This window comes from Abramis brama (genome assembly GCF_963993115.1).
Source record: "Abramis brama genome assembly, chromosome: 8".
Classification (NCBI taxonomy): domain Eukaryota; kingdom Metazoa; phylum Chordata; class Actinopteri; order Cypriniformes; family Leuciscidae; genus Abramis; species Abramis brama.
This window is the reverse complement of record NC_139970.1, coordinates 7,731,538-7,751,983: the sequence shown is the minus strand read 5'-3', so window position 1 is coordinate 7,751,983 and position 20,446 is coordinate 7,731,538. Positions and strand designations below refer to the sequence as shown.

Genomic DNA, 20,446 nt, shown 5'->3' with positions numbered 1-20,446 from the left:
TGACACCGTTTCTTTTGTTGTAATACTTCCTGTAGGTCCTTTTTGCCTTTTGATCAGCCTTTCTCACTTGCCGCAGATCAGGCCATTCAGGTCGCAGGTGAGACTCCAATGTGGGAACTGTAGTTCTTATTTGTCTTCCCATCATCAGCTGTGCTGGACATACGCCTGTAGCTTGAATGGGTGTGGCTCTGTAGCTCATCAAAGCTGTGAATGGGTCAGACTGTTTCAGAATCCTTTTAGCTGTTTGCACAGCCCTTTCAGCTTCTCCATTTGACTGGGCATAATAAGGGCTCAAAGTAATGTGCTGAAAATCATAATCTCTAGCGAAGTCTTTGAAAGCACTTCCACTATACTGTGGGTCGTTGTCAGTAAAGAGAACATTGGGACAGCCCCATCGTGCAAACATGTTCTTTAAGCAAGCATGTGTTGTTTCACCTGACAAGTTTTGAAGGTGAGCAATGTCAATATATCTTGAAAAATAGTCCACGACTACCAAGTAATGTTGCTTATTCACCTCGCAGATATCAGCACCGATTCTCTCTCAAGGACGGTCTGGCAGTGAAGTGGTTAAAAGTGGCTCCTTCCTTTGAGTAGGTCTTGATTCCAGACAGTCCTTGCAGCTGTTAACTAGCTGCTGGATTTCCTGACAAGCTTGGCCACCATACACTACATCGGGCTCTCTCTCTACATTTCACAATGACTTGGTGACCGCTGTGCAATCTTTGCAGTATGTCAGACCTCATATTTTGGGGAATTATGATCCTGTCATCATAAAGCAGTAGATCCTGGAAAATTGACAAATGATGGCGTGCACTGTAGTATGATTTCAAGGCTTGAGGGACATTAGCTGCATACCTGGGCCAGCCATCAGTCACATACTGCCTCACCTTTTGTAGCTCAGAATCCATCTCTGTCTCTCTTTTCACAGATTCCAGTTTTGTGGGAGAAATTGGCCATGCACCACTGACTGCATTCTCATAGGCTTCCACTTCTTGGACTAATTCAGAGACCACTGATGAAATGATTGGCTGAGGGTGTCGTGAAAGCGTATCAGCGACCACCAGTTGTTTGCCAGGTACATATTGTGCGACAGGATTGTAACGCATCATCCGCAGCAACAGCCTTTGACATCTCAGCGGAACTGATTCAAGATCCTTTGCATTGATCAGTGAAATCAGTGGCTTATGTTTGGTTTGCAGGATGAAACTTTCCAATCCATACAGAAACCGTGAGAATTTTTTTACAGGACCACACGGCCGCCAGACACTCTTTTTTGATCTGGGCGTACCCTTTTTCAGCATCGGTCAGCACCCTGGAACAGTAAGCCACTGATTTCAGCTGTCCATCATGGTCCTGCAGCAAAACGGCTCCCAGACCGTAGCTGCTCGCATCTGCGCTGACGACTATGGGCTTTGTAACATCATAGAATGCTAGCACAGGGGCTTTTGTGATTAGGCGTTTCACATTTTCAAAGGCCTCCTCTTGTACAGCACCCCAGTACCATACTACATCACGTTTCAACAGCTCGTTGAGAGGTCGAATAACCTCTGAGAGATGAGGAACATACCTGCCCAGGTAATGAATCATTCCTAGCATTCTCTGTAGGTCTGAGACGTTCTTTGGCTTTTCAAGGTGAGTGATAGCTTCGATTTTGGATGTGTCTGGGCGAATTCCCTCTTTGTCTATGACATGTCCCAGGTACCTGAGTTGACTCTGACGTAACAGGTACTTTTCTGTGTTCAGCTTGAGACCAGCCCGGTCAATGGCTTCCAGAGCCTTCTGCAGTCGCTGCTCGTGTTCCTCTGGAGTGTTGCTAAATACTAAAATATCGTCCATGAAGACTGCAACTCCTTCAAGGTCTTTGAGGATGACCAACATTTCCTGTTGGAAGATTTCGGGTGCACTGGTGATACCGAATGGTGACCTGCGGAAAAAATATCTTCCAAAAGGAGTAATGAACGTTATCAGTTTAGCACAGTCCATATCCAGTCGAAACTGCCAGAAGCCACTAGCTGCATCGAGAAGAGAGAAAACTTTGGCGTGTGCTAGCCTAGGAAGGATGTCGTCAATTGTTGGCAGCACAAATTTCTCTCTTTTTACAGCTTTATTTAGTTGTTTTAGATCCACACAAATCCTTATTTGCCGTCGTCTTCTTTGGAACGGCCACCATAGGGGCGCACCACTCAGTAGGCTCAGTGATCTCCTCAACAACACCACATTGTACCATTCTCCCTAGCTCCGCCTTGACTTTTGGAAGCAAGGGCACGGACTCCCGTCTTGCAGTGTGCACACTGTATGGTACAGCATCCTCTTTCAGGCAGATTTTAATGGGTTTTGTCTTCACTAATCCCAGTTCAGAAAAATAAATGGGTTGGAGCTCTTCTAGCCTCTTAACTAAACCCATTTCACTTGCTGCATCACAACCAAGGAGATTGTTTACATGGGGACCAGTCACCACAAATGCTTCAAAAAATATACTGCTCATCTTTAAAGGTAGTCTTAGCTCTGAACTGACCTTTGCATTGCAATGTTCCCCCTGGGCTCTCAAGTTTCACATTGAGTTTGTTAAGTTTTGGTTTGCACTTCAAAACTGAGAAGGTTTTCTCAGAAATGACACTTATGTCAGCGCCTGTGTCAATTTTAAAGTCTATGTCTGTGCCCTGAATTGGGAGTGTGACAATCCAAGCTCCACTTTTGTCATCAATGTGAGTTAACTCACCCAGGAAATGCGTTACATTGCTACCCTCTTGTGGTCTGCTGACATCATGGACTTCTCGGGTTCTACAAACTGCAGCGAAATGACCCTTTTTTCTGCATTTGCGACACTCAGCACTTTTTGCTGGACAAATTTCACCTTTTCCATGATTTCTGCCACATCTTTTACATCTCCAGTCAGAAACATGCTCATTTTGGTTTCATTTTGAGCCACGGTGCTGTCTGCCTCTTTCACTTTGGTGGAATTTTTCTCTCGCACCTGCCACCTCGCTGATTTGAGCACTGACGCTGGCTGCCTCACGAGCTCTACGGCATTTCTGAGTGTCAATTCGGGTATTAATTGGAGCTTTTCTGACAGCTTTCGGTCCTGAATCCCGATCACGAGCCTGTCGTGAATATTTTCATCTTTAGCAGCACCAAAGTCACACGTGTTTGCTAGCTCGTGGAGGCTACGAATATACTCTTCGGCCATTTCACCTGGCTGTTGAGCCCTCGTGTGGAATCATGCGCGCTCATGAATAACATTAACTTTGGGTACAAAGTTGTCATCGAGCTTCCTTATCACAGTTTCATAGTCCTCTCGTTCTTCCTCCCCAAACGTAAATGTCTGATACACTTTTTCAGCTTCTTTTCCCAATGAATAAAGCAGTGTACAGACCTGTACTTCAGCCTCTTCCTTATTAAGTTTAGTGGCGATCCTGTAGCGGTGAAATCTCTGACGCCATTCTGGCCACCGTTCGGGGTAACCAAAATCAAAACTGTCCGGGGGCTGAAACTTTGCCATGGTGTTAACAGCGCTTCACTTCTGACACCATGTAATGTTCCAATAAAGCAACTTAGTTTCTCAAAGTCTGAGCTTTATTAACATTAAGCTTTGACTGTAAGTTACATGCAAACACACAATGTGACTACTCTTAGGAAAACTGCAGACTCGCGTCTCATTTGGATGTCTGCAACTTAACTCCTAGCAAACACTTGGTCACCACCTAATGGACTAAAGACACATTACCTATAACAACGATATAAGCTGTTTTATATCACACCCTTAACCCTACCCATACTACCAAACCTGTCCTAACCTCACCTGTATCACCTCAATAGCAGCACAAGTATTTTAGAAAATCGTTACATCAAGAATGGGGAGATTTCAAATCTTGCCGCTTCATAAGGGTCTAAAACAAAAACACATATTTGAGTAATATTTAAGGTGTGAAAGTTTCAGTATGATTTTATTGTTTATGTGGAAATATCAAGAACATTTAGATTTTCCATTTCATGACCACTTTAAAGCATTTTGTCTGGAAACACCATAGGTGTGTCTCACAGAATTAAGGTTATCATTTTCCTTTATATTTCATAGTCATGGTTTGTCCACCTGGTCCACCTGGTCCACCTGGAACACCTGGAACACCTGGAACACCTGGAACACCTGGATTACAAGGTAACTGTGTACTGTGACAATGCCTTGAAAATAGTGTCACTCAGTCACCCTCTCACTCTAATTTAACATTAGTAGATTGCAATATTTAGGCAATAGTTAATAAGGGAGATAATCGTGACTTATTTGCCCAAAGCTTGGCTACAACTATCAGCGTGAGGCATCAGCTTGAACAATTCAAAGCGTTTAAAATTCAGTAAAACAACTTATTAAAAGTTATTTGAACAATTCATTTAAAATCTAGCTGTTTTTTGAGGGATGTTAGCAGACTATGCTAATATAACTGTTCCTACTCGCACCACTCCGAACGGGATTCGTCAACTAGGGCACTTAAAGCCAAAGCCCCTTGAAGTTTCACCTGCACAGCTCTTTCTAGCTGGCCTCCAGTACACACACCGCCCTGAACGTCACTCCACTCCGGGTCACGGCACCAATGTAACAGGTCCTACTCGCACCTCTCCGAACAGGATTCGAACCATCGTCAACTAGGGCGCTTAAAACCACTGCCTCTTGTGCATCTCTTGAGCATCTCTTGAGGTTCACCTGCACAGCTCTTACTAGCTGGCCTCCAGTACACACACCGCCCTGAATGTTACTCCACTCCGGGTCACGGCACCAATGCAACAGGTCCTACTCGCACCGCTCCTAACAGGATTCAAGCCATTATCAACCAGCATGAGAAGGCAGAGGAGTGAGGTTTTACCTGCACAGCTCTTCCTAGCTAGAATCCAGAAGGATACCAAACATCTGTGAGGCACCCAAAATCTCTGAGATCCTCTCCCCAGTTAAAAGAGGTGAAAATTGGCTAATTTGCATCTCTGATTTTGAACCCATCAGCAGATCTCAGTGACCAGAATAGAGCCAATCGCTTTCCACATCTTTCATAATCTGTGTGGTTTTAGTGCTCCCTGCTGGTCAAAACAGACTTAAACACTGAACTAAAGCTGTCATTTGACCTTTGGTGTTTTCCATCCTTTTTTCCAACAGATGCGTGTGAATAGTATTTTGTCATTGTTATGTCATGCTTTGAGTAGTCAGTTTTTATACTCCAGCTGTGCTCTGTATTAGGTTCTCCTGGAATACCAGGGAACCCAGGACAGAAAGGAGGCCTTGGCTCACCAGGTTAGTGTATTTTTGTATATCTGTATGAATTTGTATGCATATGTGTATGGGTGTGAGTGCTCTTGAGAAGCATGTGTGAGTATTGTGCTCTTCATTTTTCGTCAGTGTTAACGAGCTGCGTAGGCTTAGGAAATAATTGTACTTTAGTAATGCTAAAGCATTCACTTCTTTGGTGTACACAAAGAAAATGCTGCAAAACAATGAAACTAATTGAAAATGATTGTATTTATTTCAGGGAGGGTAGGTGAGCCTGGAGCTCCAGGTGAAAAAGGACAGAGAGGAGACCCAGGTCTCGCAGGCGTAAAGGGAATGGTTGGCGCTCCGGGTGCACCTGGTAATCGCCTCCTTACTTTCACACACTACTCATCCCAGTATAGCAGATCCACATCTCTCCCTGACTGTATTTATTTCTGTCTCCAGGTGTTTCAGGCTTAAAGGGGGATCCAGGAGAGAGAGGAATACAAGGTGCCTGATTATTATGATGAAAGGCCACCTTAATAATTCATACTGTAATAAAACAGAAAATATGTGTTGTGGAAATGCCTTGCACATTTTTCCATGCTGTAAGAGTTTTATACTGCTCTAATGACTACTGCTCTGTGCACACAAGGTTTACCTGGGAATGACGGTCATCCAGGTGCCGATGGAAAGAATGGTTTGGCAGGAACACCAGGGGCCCGTGGAAATCCAGGTACTTCTTGAAAGATAAATCTGACCCGAATGATTTGATAGTTTGTTTATAGCTGCTAATTACTACTACTGATTTTTTTACAGTGTAGTGCAGTTGTGCAAAAGGACAACCACACCACAAAACCACTTTAACCTGTTTAGTCTGAACAGTAGTAATAGTGATGCTTTCCTTATTACACACCACTAAAACTAAATCTCAGTCAAAGCCACACTTGACTATCTGCATTTTGTCACTTTTTGATACCTTGTACTTGAAATCTCTCTTCCTCAGGGCCTAAAGGAGACCAAGGTCCCAGTGGTGAGCGAGGAGGGCAGGGACCTCCAGGTGTAAGTGGTAAGAAAGCTTTTGGAAAGAAACAATACAACACTACTTAAAGGTATTTAGCAGTGACATTGTCAGGCTTTTTTATTTACAACAAAATAATCTAATTGCATGGTCCAAATGTAATATAACACTGCAATATTCAATTCAATTCAATTCAAATTTATTTGTATAGCGCTTTTCACAATACACATTGTTTCAAAGCAGCTTTACAGAAAGTGCATTTCAGAAATGTACATAGAAAAATAAAGTTAGTTAATCATGTATTAATTTAGGGCATAACGTCGCTGGCGTCGAGTCGTCTCTTCACAGGCGTCAAGTCATCTCTTCACAGGCGTCGAGTCATCTCTTCACAGGCGTCGAGTCATCTTTTCACAGGCGTCGAGTCGTCTCTTCACAGGCGTCAAGTTGTCTCTTCACAGGTGTTGGGGCATCTGAAGTCTCCATGAGAGGCTGGATACAAACTGGAGCTGACGAACTATTTACTATTTACTAGCGTCCCGAGATAACAACAGAAGAGCAGATGGGAAATAATTAGCATAGCTGCTGTTCATAATATTAATGCATTTGATCCAATTTAACTGTAGTATAAAAGGTAATCATTATGTGAATGCTTGGCTAAAGAGATGCGTCTTTAATCTAGTTTTAAACTGGGACAGCGAGTCTGAGCCTCGAACAATATCAGCAAGGCCATTCCAGAGTTTAGGAGCTAAATGTGAAAACGCCCTCCCTCCTTTCGTGGACTTAGATATCCTAGGAATGACCAGAAGCCTCGAATTTAGTGATCTTAAAGAGCGCGATGGATTGTAGGGCGATAGAAGATCCGTTAAATACACTGGAGCTAAACCATTTAGGGCTTTATAGGTCAGTAGTAATACTTTGTAATTGATACGGAACTTAATAGGTAACCAGTGTAGAGACGATAGAATTGGTGTTATATGATCATATTTTCTTGACCTAGTAAGAACTCTAGCAGCTGCATTTTGGACTAACTGTAGCTTGTTTATTGAGGATGCAGTACAACCAGCTAATAAAGCATTACAGTAATCTAGTCTCAAGGTCATGAATGCATGAACTAACTTTTCTGCATCAGAAACAGATAGCATGTTACGTAGCTTAGCAATGTTTCTAAGGTGGAAAAAGGCTGTTCTTGTAACATATGAAATATGATTTTCAAAAGACAAGTTGCGGTCTAGTATAACACCCAGGTCTTTTACTGTAGTGGATAAAGTAACAGGACATCCTTCTAAATTAAAGTTGTATTGTAAGAGGTTTTGTGGGCAGTTTTTTGGACCAATAAGTAATACCTCCGTTTTATCTGAATTTATTAGCAGAAAATTACACGTCATCCAGTATTTTATATCTTTAACACACTCTGTCAATTTAGATAATTTAGCGTTTTCATCTGGTCGCAATGAAATATATAATTGAGTGTCATCAGCATAACAGTGGAAACTAATTCCATGTTTTCTTATAATATTACCAAGTGGCAGCATATATATTGAGAATAGCAGAGGGCCTAACACAGATCCTTGCGGCACTCCATAGTTTACTGACGTTATCTTCGTTTTTTTCCCATTTAAACATACAAAATGGTAGCGGTCTGATAAGTACGATCTAAACCAGTTTAATGCCTGTCCCTGAACACCAGTGTAATTTTGTAGTCGATCTAGGAGTATTTTATGATCTATAGTGTCGAACGCAGCGCTAAGATCGAGTAAAACTAGTATTGAGATACAGCCTTGGCCAGAAGCTAGAAGTAAATCATTTGTAATTTTAACGAGCGCAGTTTCTGTGCTATGATGCGGTCTGAATCCTGACTGAAATTTTTCATAGATATCATTTTCTTGCAAGAAAGAGCACAATTGAGCGGACACAACTTTTTCTAGTATTTTAGACATAAATGGAAGATTTGAAATCGGTCTGTAATTTGCTAGGTTATTATGATCTAATTGTGGTTTCTTAATGAGAGGTTTTATAACTGCCAACTTGAATATTCTTGGAACATGACCTAAAGATAAAGACGAGTTAATAATATTGAGAAGAGGCTCTTCCACTACAGGTAACACTTCTTTCAGTAGTTTAGTGGGTATTGGATCTAATAAACATGTTGTTGGTTTAGATGCAATGATAAGTTTATTTAGCTCTTCCTGTCCTATAGTTGTAAAGCACTGTAGTTGTTCTTGAGGGGCGGTAATTGAGGCTGAATCATTAGACACCATTAAAGATTGTACATTTACAATTGTGTTTCTGATGCTTTCTATTTTCTCAGTGAAGAAATTCATAAAATTATTACTACTACACTGTAATGGAATATTTTGCTCAGGTGATGTCTGTTTATTTGTCAGTCTAGCCACGGTGTTAAATAAAAACCTTGGATTATTTTGGTTATTTTCTATTAGTTTGCGGAGATGCTCAGCCCTGGCTGCTTTTAGGGCCTTTTTATAACGTGACATACTGTCTTTCCACCCGAGTCTAAAGACCTCTAAATGAGTTTGTTTCCATTTACGCTCTAAATTACGGGTTTCTCTCTTGATAACATGCGTAGCACTGTTGTACCATGGTGCTTTAGTTTTCTCTCTAACCTTTTTTAATCTAATTGGTGCAACAATTTCTAATGTACTAGAGAAAATGGTGCTCATAGTGCTTCATTATAACAATATAACAATGAAGTTTACAGTGGATTTATAAATGAATTAAAAACATAAAAAAGCAAAACACACCTGATTCAATTATTTGTTCTTCATTCTCTAGAAGTAGAGTTTAAAAACCTTGCTGTATTTTTGTGTAGTTAATTAAGAGAAGGTACACTGCCATCTTGCTCCAACAAAAGTGACTTATCAAAAACTTACCAACTCGTAAATTTCCCTGGAGGACTTGAACTTACCAGTAGCCAGACTTATGACAAATGACATAAAATCTGGTGTACTTTGATTTATCTGAAATAGCTGATACCACAATATTGGAGAAAGCTTATTGCACAGCAGTTTCATCCCAGAATCTATTATACGGCAAACACAAAAGTACTCAAAAGTAAAAAGGAAAACATATGTGTTGACTTTCAAAGATAATACGTTTTTCCAAAAACTACAGATTCTTTCACAGACAGTAATTACCTTCAAGTCACTGAACTCTACCACAAATACAGAGATTATAGTTTTTCCTCACAAGTGCTCATTGTATCTTCCTGGTACCCTGTAAATGTGACTTTTATTTTCAGGCAGAATGGTGCACCCATGAAGTTTCATAATTCCTCATTCATTTGGGCCCTAACCTGTGGTTGATTGGTCTTTTAGGGCCTCCTGGTCCACAGGGACCTCCTGGAGAAAAAGGCTCACCTGTGTGGTTTTAGTGCTCCCTGCTGGTCAAAACAGACATAAACACTGAACTGAACTAAAGCTGTCATTTGACCTTTGGTGTCTTCCATCCTTTTTTCCAACAGATGCCTGTGAATAGTATTTTGTCATTGTTATGTCTTGCTTTGAGTAGTCAGTTTTTATACTCCAGCTGTGCTCTGTATTAGGTTATCCTGGAATACCAGGGAACCCAGGACAGAAAGGAGGCCTTGGCTCACCAGGTTAGTGTATTTTTGTATATCTGTATGAATTTGTATGCATATGTGTATGGGTGTGAGTGCTCTTGAGAAGCATGTGTGAGTATTGTGCTCTTCATTTTTTGTCAGTGTTAACGAGCTGCGTAGGCTTAGGAAATAATTGTACGTTAGTAATGCTAAAGCATTCACTTCTTTGGTGTACACAAAGAAAATGCTGCAAAACAATGAAATTAATTGAAAATGATTGTATTTATTTCAGGGAGGGTAGGTGAGCCTGGAGCTCCAGGTGAAAAAGGACAGAGAGGAGACCCAGGTCTCGCAGGCGTAAAAGGAATGGTTGGCGCTCCGGGTGCACCTGGTAATCGCCTCCTTACTTTCACACACTACTCATCCCAGTATAGCAGATCCACATCTCTCCCTGACTGTATTTATTTCTGTCTCCAGGTGTTTCAGGCTTAAAGGGGGATCCAGGAGAGAGAGGAATACAAGGTGCCTGATTATTATGATGAAAGGCCACCTTAATAATTCATACTGTAATAAAACAGAAAATATGTGTTGTGGAAATGCCTTGCACATTTTTCCATGCTGTAAGAGTTTTATACTGCTCTAATGACTACTGCTCTGTGCACACAAGGTTTACCTGGGAATGACGGTCGTCCAGGTGCCAATGGAAAGAATGGTTTGGCAGGAACATCAGGGGCCCGTGGAAATCCAGGTACTTCTTAAAATATAAATCTGACCCAAATGATTTGATAGTTTGTTTATAGCTGCTAATTACTACTACTGATAAAAAATAAGATTTTTTTACAGTGTAGTGCAGTTGTGCAAAAGTACAACCACACCACAAAACCACTTTAATCTGTTTAGTCTGAACAGTAGTAATAGTGATGCTTTCCTTATTAAACACCACTAAAACTAAATCTCAGTCAAAGCCACACTTGACTATCTGCATTTTGTCACTTTTTGATACCTTGTACTTGAAATATCTCTTCCTCAGGGCCTAAAGGAGACCAAGGTCCCAGTGGTGAGCGAGGAGGGCAGGGACCTCCAGGTGTAAGCGGTAAGAAAGCTTTTGGAAAGAAACAATACAACACTACTTAAAGATATTTAGCAGTGACATTGTCAGGCTTTTTTATTTACAACAAAATAATCTAATTGCATGGTCCAAATGTAATATAACACTGCATTATAACAATATAACAATGGATTTATAAATTAATTAAAAACATAAAAAAGCAAAACACACCTGATTCACTTATTTGTTCTTTATTCTCTAGAAGTAGAGTTTAAAAACCTTGCTGTATTTTTGTGTAGTTAATTAAAAGAAGGTACATAAAATCTGGTGTACTTTGATTTATCTGAAATAGCTGATACCACAATATTGGAGAAAGCTTATTGCACAGCAGTTTCATTCCAGAATCTATTATACGGCAAACACAAAATTACTCAAAATTACTTTCAAAGACAATAGGTTTTTCCAAAAACTACAGATTCTTTCACAGACAGTAATTACCTTCAAGTCACTGAACTCTACCACAAATTGGCAACTTCATTAAATACAGAGATTATAGTTTTTCCTCACAAGTGCTCATTGTATCATCCTGGTACCTTGTAAATGTGACTGTTTTCAGGCAGAATGGTGCACCCATGAAGTTTCATAATTCCTCATTCATTTGGGCCATAACCTGTGGTTGATTGGTCTTTTAGGGCCTCCTGGTCCACAGGGACCTCCTGGCCTGCGAGGACCACCTGGAGAAAAAGGTTCGCCTGGACCAAAGGGAGACAGTGGCCTTGGCCTTCAAGGTATTGTAGGAGTGCTAAGAACATATGCACATAAAAGTGATATATGCTGTTGCCAATAATTTTGGGTAAATAATTGTTTTCAGGGCGCCCAGGACTACAGGGGGTAAAGGGAGATCGAGGCTTTCCAGGTAAATAAAGACAAACATGAAAACAGATGATAAACATTGGGTTTATATCATGCAGTCGTCATCTGAGTTCGATGTTGTATGTAGGTGTCCCAGGATCTCAGGGTCTGAATGGAGTAAAGGGCAGTAAAGGGGATTCAGGTGGGTTTATTAAAAAGTTTATTAATGACAAAGAAGGCAACATCCATCTGTGTCTGTTTCTTGACTTTCTTCCTTTCCCTTTTACCCTATTCTCTCCCAGGGCAAAAGGGAAATCAAGGTATGTTTTGGCATATTTTGTGTGTATCTACGATATCTGTGAGTGCATAGCATCTATGTGATTAATAAACTGTTTTGCAAGTGAATTGATTGTATGTACATGTATGATGGTCTTAAACAGGTCCGAAGGGTGAGAAGGGTGATGCAGGACCCAAGGGTGGTGTGTCTGGTAATATCCATAAATACTGATCCATCTCTCTGTACTACTGTGTGTCACTAGCTATGTTTCCATCCAAAGTTGCAGATTTAACTTGTGTGCAAAATTGCATAAAACATTTGTGAATAAAGCAACGTTTCCATCCCATGTGTTCAAGAGAGCAAAATCATCACTTCCTGGGAAATTGGCACATTATATCTGTAATAAAACCGTAAGTTGCTGCAATCAGGCTCTGTTTCCCTCCATCATAAATGAGTTTGTCTCAGAGCGTCAGACGAAACACAATAAACACTGTCATGTTCTCTTGCGTTCGGATGCTGGTGTTTGGAAACGCAATCGTGTGAGACGCTTCTGGAGGAATTAAACCAAATCATTCTGTTGACAGTCTTAGACTCAGAAACACCAAACCAACAGTTGAGATGCTGTGATGCCATTGGTCCACTGGTTACTCCAGTCATCCAATCACAGCCTCTGCTGAGGCAAAGTCACATGAGGTTATTGTTGCGCATCAAAGGATTTATTCTGCAAAGGTGTTTCTATCATAGTTTATGCACGTCTAAATAAAAAATTACAAAATTATCCGCCGCGCAAGTTTTTATGTGCATTTTTAGAATTTATGCACATCTTGGCGTTTCCATCCAGCGTTTATTATGCAATAACCCAAAATTCGCATTAAAATAGGTGGATGAAAACATAGCTAGTGTTAACGTCTATTAAATTCTCAGAGATTCTTGTATTGCTGTTGTTGTTTTTTTGTCTACTCTACAAAATAACAGTCACTTTAGCATGACATATGAATGCCTAAACATGTCTCATATATGTGTATTTGTCTTTAGCTGTGGCTCGTTTAGTGGGAAGCTCTACCCGTGGAAGAGTCGAGGTGCTGTACAATGGTGTCTGGGGAACGGTGTGTAATGACAACTTTGACACTGTGGATGGGTTGGTGGTGTGTAGGATGTTGGGCTTCCAGAGGGTCACCCAGGTGTTCACGGCCGGTGAAGGTGATGTATCTGTCTATGCTTAAGGGGTTTTAGTTAACGGTTCATGGTGTACAGGCTATAGTTTACAAAACCCTCTCACAATGGTCTGTTGTGTATCTCCTGCAGGAACTGGAAAAATCTTGCTAGATGATTTGAGATGTACCGGGTCTGAGAGGAGCATTTTTGACTGTCCACATGGAGGAATTGAAGTTCATAACTGTGGCCACCATGAAGATGTGGGGGTTAGCTGTGCCTGAATAAAAAGAGGAAAAATTCTCACACCAAGAACTCATTTTGTCTGTGTTCTGGTGATTTTTAGAAAGTCAGTTCTCCTCACACAGATGCAGTTAATCAGATTAACTATTTTCCACTAATGTTTGAAAGTGTTTCATCATACAAAACCAATTTCTTTTTGTCAAATGTACAAAAAAAAGTGTGCATGGTGTCAAGGCAGCGACATTCATGCATTGTTTTGCTGTTTGTTAAATGGGACTTGTGTGTGGGCAAATATTTGTTGTCTTTGTACAATATGAATGTATAAACAAACTCCTATCCTAAATCCTAAAACTGTCCTAACTCATAACACTTATACACAGCAAAATAAAGGGCTTACAGTAAAATAGCTTTTGACTCTAAAATGTGTCTTGTTTCTGTTCCTGTTCACTCAGGCCTTGTCCAAACTAATAGGTTTTCGTTTGAAAACGCATCTTTTTCTCTCCATTTTGGCCTTCCGTCCACACTGAGACGGCGTTTTAATTAATGAATATTTAATTTAACTGCATTAAAAGGTTGGATAAGACCACAACAAGCAACACACACAAGCAGCAAATCCTGTTTATCCGTCAAATTCATTTAGCCTATAAATTAAAACTCAACAGGTATGAAATATGATCAGTGAGTGAAAAAAAAAAAAACATTAATGAGAAGATGAACACTTCACCGCTTCAGGTTAGCTGGGAAATGTATTTATTATTCAAAATGCACAGTAGAACTGGGAAAAACTAGGGCTGCGTCCCAAATCGCTACTCGCTTGAGTACATCTATGCTGCCTTAAGTAGATATAATATTGTTACCCATTACAAAGTATAATGACATGCATCAAACAAAAAAGCAAAAAGAGTAAAAAAGAAAGAAAATGATAATAATTGATGCTAAAAAAAAAATATTGATGTTAACACAGAGCATATGATTCATTGTTTTAATCAACTGACAGTCCTAAAACGTAGTAATAATCTGTTCTCATGAGTAACTGTCTGTATGGAGGTGCGCTGAATGCTGTTAAAATGCCTGAGCCGTACAAGTAGAACGAGGAAGTAGTTGTGCAAGCTGAACAACTTGTGCAACAGGAATAGGAAAGCATTTAAACTATTTATTTAAAAAAAAGTTATTCTAGAGAGGAAGTACAATTGCTGAGGTTTCTGTAAAAGTAGCAGATGCGTGTTTGTAAGTGGGAGTGTGTGTATGCATGTGTTGTAAACAACACCGCAATATAGAGAAACTAGACCAAATCCAGCAGAGCTGAGTGTTCATGCCCGGTGTCCAGGATATCAACAAACTATTCATACGTGTTATTTTTCTTCTGGTGGATATCTGGTGGCCTGGCTCTGCCCTCCTACTTACTTCCGCTCAATTTTCATTTTGCTTCAGTACTCCGTCTGGGTTTGCGGTATATTCGTGGGTTTTCTCTGGCCAAATTTTTACCGGTCCAATCAGCGAAGAGAGGGAGTGGCTGAGAACGAGGACGTGGAGGTCGTGCGCTAGTTTGAGTTGTAGGGTTACGTCACGACCAAACGTTAGCAATTGGTTAAGGCAGATCCAGAGTGACTCTGGGCAGATCCAATAGTTGTAAACTTCAACAGTATACCCGCCTTCAAGGTTAAGTTAACGCTTGTCAATGGAGAGTGGCCAGACTCTCTGTACAAATGAAATGTACGAGAGTCTAGTAGGACCAGGCTAGATATCTGGTGGATCACTTCTGAAAATTCCAGCACAGCGTTACAACAACCATAATGAAATGAGCCTTCACAATAGATAATGCTTTACAATGAACTCTGTTAGAGAGCTACATAGGCTATGGCTGTTTATCTGTTCAATAAAATACCTTACTGACCTAGTAATACAAATAAACGCCATCTCCGCATCACTTTTACTTTTCCTAACTGAAGAAATAGACACAAGAAATGCTGTCTTCAGTGTGAGAAGTGTCTAATGGCTCTAATTGACCTATCGGTAAGACCCTCCCCTCGAACACAGATGAGCCAATGGCAGTTGAGTATCAGTTGCACGGCGAATGAAACATTGGAAGATACAAAGCTCTCATCGGTTTGATGGTGTTTATGCTACAAAAATGGTAAAACGCCAATCCCAATGAAGACGAAACCGTTAGTTTTCCACCAAGAACTGGAGAAATTACAAGACTGACTCCACCTCGCATGAAACTGGGTCCATTTCCCTGGACTGACACCACTGAGAGAACCTTTCCCACTAGCAGCATTAGATTGGGCTTGCAGTGTTGTCAGACCTGCTTCTCCAAGAGCTCTGGAAGACTCCCGTCTAGCGGCCAGACATGTAGATTGTACCTCCCTGGATCTGGTGCCAGATCTGACTTGGGCCTTCAAGATCCCCACTTTGGCCAGAACCGCTGGTAGATGTAGTAGAGGAGGAAATGCATACAAGAGCACTGGTGGCCATTTGCTTGCTAGAGCATCCACCCCGAGGGACACTATTGAATGACAATGTGCTCTAAACAAGTTTTTAAAACGGATAGGTCCGGTCCTTGATTCTGATTGGTTGAGTCGCGTTCGAAGCCATTGTAAATTACTCAACAAACACACACCTGTGACCGCATTGCATTAGTATTACTGCGCAACTGCCGTTTGTGATGCTTTATTGCTACATGTGTTGCTTGGCGGAGGAATAAATGTGTTATAACGTTATTTTTTTGTTGCTGGTGTTTATTTTATGAATAAAATAAATATTAAAATGTTTGTTTTTTTTATGGAGATACTGTTTTATAAAAGCAATAAGCCCCTTGAGGCTGTGTTTTACAGTGTTTTTAGAACAGCTAAGGGGGTTTTAGGCACGACGGCTTTGATTCATTACGTGTTATGGTGCCTGTTATGGTGCCTTCACACTGTCATTGCTGTTTACCATTGTGTGTTTGATAAAAGCTCTGCAAATGGAGGCGCACATGAAACTGCCTGGTGGCCCGTCACACTGATGTGGTCAAATGGGGTCAGAAGTTGTCTGATGTGGTTTCTTGGGGGTCTGTTGAGGTCTGATGGGGTCTGAAGTCATCTGATATGGTCTGTCTGAGTTGGTCTGATTTTCTATCTGTCTAACAGTAAAAACTTCAAGCTTATAAAAACTACTTGAATCTTTCAAACAAGAATTTGTCAAGCAAACATTAAAAATCATCTTTTACAAACTTAACTTTTAAGCCCCTAAATGGACAAGTTGGTGGGAAAATACGGGATGTGAGAAAAAAAATCATTTTTCCAGAAACATGTCCCTTTAGGCCACTAACCAGTTTGTACTATAAAAAATATAAATAAAATATAAATAAAAATAAAATCTACATCAACAACCAATTTCATCCTTTACTGAACAGCACAGGGTAGAGCAAACTATTGTCATCCAGTACTTACAGAAGCAGCAGACTTATTGAGCTATAAATATATAACTACATTTAACTTATAAATCACGCTGCAAATGTGATTGTAGGCCAGAGGTCGCGTTGGACCTCCGCATTGTCTGTCATTTTGACGGACGTAAAAATTCCGTCATAATCTCTTACCGTCATTTTAATTTTAATTTCCATTTCCATTTTGATGATAATAAGCCATTTAATAGGCTCTGTTTTTGTTCACATTTTCATTTTTATTCACAAACTTACAGGACAAGCATATAAACTAGATTATGCTAAATATAGGCTATGAAGAGAAAGTTGAACAGAGACTGGGTCACTTTTCAGGTTTCATCATTAATGTTTGTCCAATAAATCGCAATAAGCTTTGTTCTTTGTTACTTTTGAAATGAAACAAAGTCTCAGCTTTCAAATTCTGTCTATTTTATCACAAAATTAAAACAATAAATGGGCATTTCTCAGATTAAGGGCCAAATTGGGTTGCTGCAATTTTGAAAATTAAAATTCCAAATTTGACTAATTGGTATACATCAAATTATCAGTCCTTAAGTCAGGAGCGACGTTATGAGCTTGGTTGAGACCATAAGATAAGGGAATTTATGATTTTTTGCCATTTTCTTAACTATGTCAAGTAAATGTGTCATTACCATCACATCATCAAATATATGTAAAAAATAAAACTTAAATGATAAATCAGTGCTTTTAAAATATTTTGTGGTTTCACATAACAATCTATTTTATCTTGAACTTAATGGGATTGTTGATTTTTACTTGCAAGATGAATTTTAGTCATTTAAGTATCTAAATTTCTGATTCATCAATCTACCCTGGCTTGGATATAATAATATAAGCTTATTTTAAGTGAATGCCATATATCAAAACTTTTTAATACAGTGATAATTTAGACTGTCCAACATTGTCAGAAATATATAATTGTAGGATGTTTTTGTAATTTATTTATTGGCAAAAATATATATGGTGATGGTGATGACACTGCAGTTCTGGTAATGACAGTTTGTTGCGGTGATGACAAATCACTGATCATAAGCTATTGTAATTTAAGAGCCTAAGTGACTTCAGACCAACAAAAAAAAAAAAAAACACCAGCTATCTGTTTAAACATCAAAACATAGTTTAATCTGATCATGGAAGACCAAACATGAACTGTGTTCCTTGTGAACAGGATTGGTTCAGTATAATTATAGTCTAAATCATTATCATCAGACTATTTAATCATTTCATAGCCATGTTGAATAAAAAAAAAAAAACATGAAACAGGAGGGCAGTTAAGACCAGGTTGTCACAGTTGTGTTCTGTTTGTGTTAGTCCTATTAGTCCTATTTTGGTGCGTGTAACCTTCTGCCTGTCTACCCGTTGGATATTATTTTAAGTAAAAGTTTGTATTGGAACTTTTGTCTCCTCATCTTCTTCTGCCTGCACCACACCGTGACAGAACTACGGACCTTCAAAATGGATGATAGAGCTCAGTTTACTTCGGTGGCTCAGGAGAGCACTGATTTTTTGAGTTTCACAATGAACTTCTGTCGTCTTGCATTTACCAGCCTGCTTGTTCCTGATCGGGGCCATTTTTAACCATCCCATTGATCTCCCCGACACCACAGGACTGAACTGGAGGGAAACTGTCCTCCGGTGTCTGAAAAGTGTCAGGCTTCGATCAGGAACACAGCCAGAGCCAGGGAATCCTCACGCCTCACCGTCTGAGCCCTCAGCCAAGATGGCCATCGCCTCACCGACTGAGCCCTGAGCCAAGATGGCCATCGCCTCACCGTCTGAGCCCTCAGCCAAGATGGCCATCGCCTCACCGACTGAGCCCTCAGCCAAGGTGGCCATCGCCTCACCGACTGAGCCCTCAGCCAAGATGGCCATCGCCTCACCGTCTGAGCCCTCAGCCAAGATGGCCATCGCCTCACCGACTGAGCCCTCAGCCAAGATGGCCATCGCCTCACCGACTGAGCCCTCAGCCAAGATGGCCATCGCCTCACCGACTGAGCCCTCAGCCAAGATGGCCATCGCCTCACCGTCTGAGCCCTCAGCCAAGATGGCCATCACCTCACCGACTGAGCCCTCAGCCAAGATGGCCGCGGCCACGCCCAGTCCAGAGTCTCGTCCCTCCGAGACTGCCTGTCCAGAGTCTCGTCCCGCCGAGACAGCCCTTCCTGGATCACGTCTAACCGAGACTGCCCTTCCAGAGGCCAGTCCTGCCGAGCCTGAGAATCTTCACGTCATGTCTACCGAGCCTGAGAATCTTCACGTCATGCCTGACCAGCCTGATCTTCACGTCATGACTGACCAGCCTGATCTTCAAGTCGAGCCCGCCGAGCCAGAGACGCTTCACATCAGTCCGGATGAGTCTGAATCTTCTGTCCCCGAGCCTGAATCTGAATTCCCACCCAGCCTCCCTCTCCCAACTCCTCCCATCTGCCTCCTCTCAACCCTTCTTCCACCACTGCCAGTCAGCCCCTCTGGTCCTCTAACAACCTTCGGGGAGGTGGAGTCGCCATGGGTCTGCCTGTCACCCACTCCATCAGGGTTGGTGGATCCCCGGTCTCCACCTCAAACCTCCTTGACCCGGGACTCAGCTGCGGCCTGTCGGACCATTGGCTTCGCCATGGCTCCTGCCTCCCTCATTTCCGCCGTGGCCCATCAGTCCACCAGCTCCGCTGGGCTCCCTCGTCCCCCCGGTTCTGCCTTGGTCGTTCCTCGCCCTACCCTCGCCTTGGGACTACCCTCCTCTGGCTTCGCCTCGTCCCTTCGTCCCTCTGGCTCCGTTGAGCTCCTCTCTCCCTCCAGCTCCACCTTGGTCCTCGGCCACTCCGGCTCCAAAGTGGCCTTCTGGATCCACGCCTGCGCTTCAGTCGCCAGAGCCATCTGCGTTGCCAAGTCCCTCCAGATCCTCTGCATTGCCCAATGCAGAGGATCTGGAGGGACTTGGCGACGCAGATGGCTCTTTGAACAATGGTCCGACTGTCTCGTTGGCTCTCCGGCTCCACTCTGGTCTCTTCTCCCACCTGCTTCGCCCCCGTCAGTCGGCCCCCTTTAGTCATCAGCCCTGCCTCCACCATGGCTCCTCCCTCCGTCGGCTCCGCCCTGGCCGCCTGCACTGCCTGCTCCACCCTGGTCCCTCTTGCCTTTTGTCTGCCCTCACCTACTGTATGGATATCAGGAGATCCTGGAGGACTTTTCATTGAAAGATATTTTTCTATTTCTCTTTTTTCTCTGTTCTTAGCTCTCTTCCTTTGTTGATTAACTTTCCATCTGTGTTCTTGCGTGCTCAATAGGGAAACAGATTTCAATTTTCCTGTTTCTCTTCTTCTATGATATCTCTTTTTCTCACTCTGCAACAGTGGGGATTTCTTTAAGACTGCAAGGGAAGCTCGGCTTCCCCTATAATGTCAAAAAATTAATGGTCAAATATGTACTATTGTGTTAACATTTTATTGACTAAAAATGCGTTAGAACACGTTCATCTCAAAGACAAGTTCGTTCAGAATCAGTTACATATAGCAGGTCGGCTAAATGGATTTCCTTCTCATACATTCACGTAGTGTCACATTGCATTTCCCTGTTGAAGCCCAGCGTCCATTGACTTCAATGGGGCTGCTTTGAACAGTTTTTT

General features: G+C 41.6%; 1 protein-coding gene across 4 annotated transcripts in view; it reads left to right on the top strand.

The window, feature by feature from the left end:
• LOC311088944 (uncharacterized protein) overlaps positions 1-20,446 on the top strand; it is a 319,691-nt gene that overhangs the window by 207,128 nt on the left and 92,117 nt on the right. The window contains exons 5-22 of one of the 4 annotated variants that reach the window (XM_084123341.1): positions 4,076-4,156; positions 5,222-5,275; positions 5,511-5,609; positions 5,696-5,740; positions 5,886-5,966; positions 6,237-6,299; positions 9,811-9,864; positions 10,100-10,198; positions 10,285-10,329; positions 10,475-10,555; positions 10,838-10,900; positions 11,548-11,643; positions 11,727-11,771; positions 11,856-11,909; positions 12,010-12,027; positions 12,148-12,195; positions 13,020-13,184; positions 13,290-13,785. In XM_084123341.1, the coding sequence (XP_083979467.1) occupies positions 4,076-4,156; positions 5,222-5,275; positions 5,511-5,609; positions 5,696-5,740; positions 5,886-5,966; positions 6,237-6,299; positions 9,811-9,864; positions 10,100-10,198; positions 10,285-10,329; positions 10,475-10,555; positions 10,838-10,900; positions 11,548-11,643; positions 11,727-11,771; positions 11,856-11,909; positions 12,010-12,027; positions 12,148-12,195; positions 13,020-13,184; positions 13,290-13,420 (1,322 nt within the window). In that variant the 3' untranslated portion in view covers positions 13,421-13,785. Of the gene's footprint in view, positions 1-4,075; positions 4,157-5,221; positions 5,276-5,510; positions 5,610-5,695; positions 5,741-5,885; positions 5,967-6,236; positions 6,300-9,810; positions 9,865-10,099; positions 10,199-10,284; positions 10,330-10,474; positions 10,556-10,837; positions 10,901-11,547; positions 11,644-11,726; positions 11,772-11,855; positions 11,910-12,009; positions 12,028-12,147; positions 12,196-13,019; positions 13,185-13,289; positions 13,786-20,446 lie in introns of those variants that run through there. The other 3 variants (XM_084123339.1, XM_084123340.1, XM_084123342.1) reach the window with 3 other exon arrangements.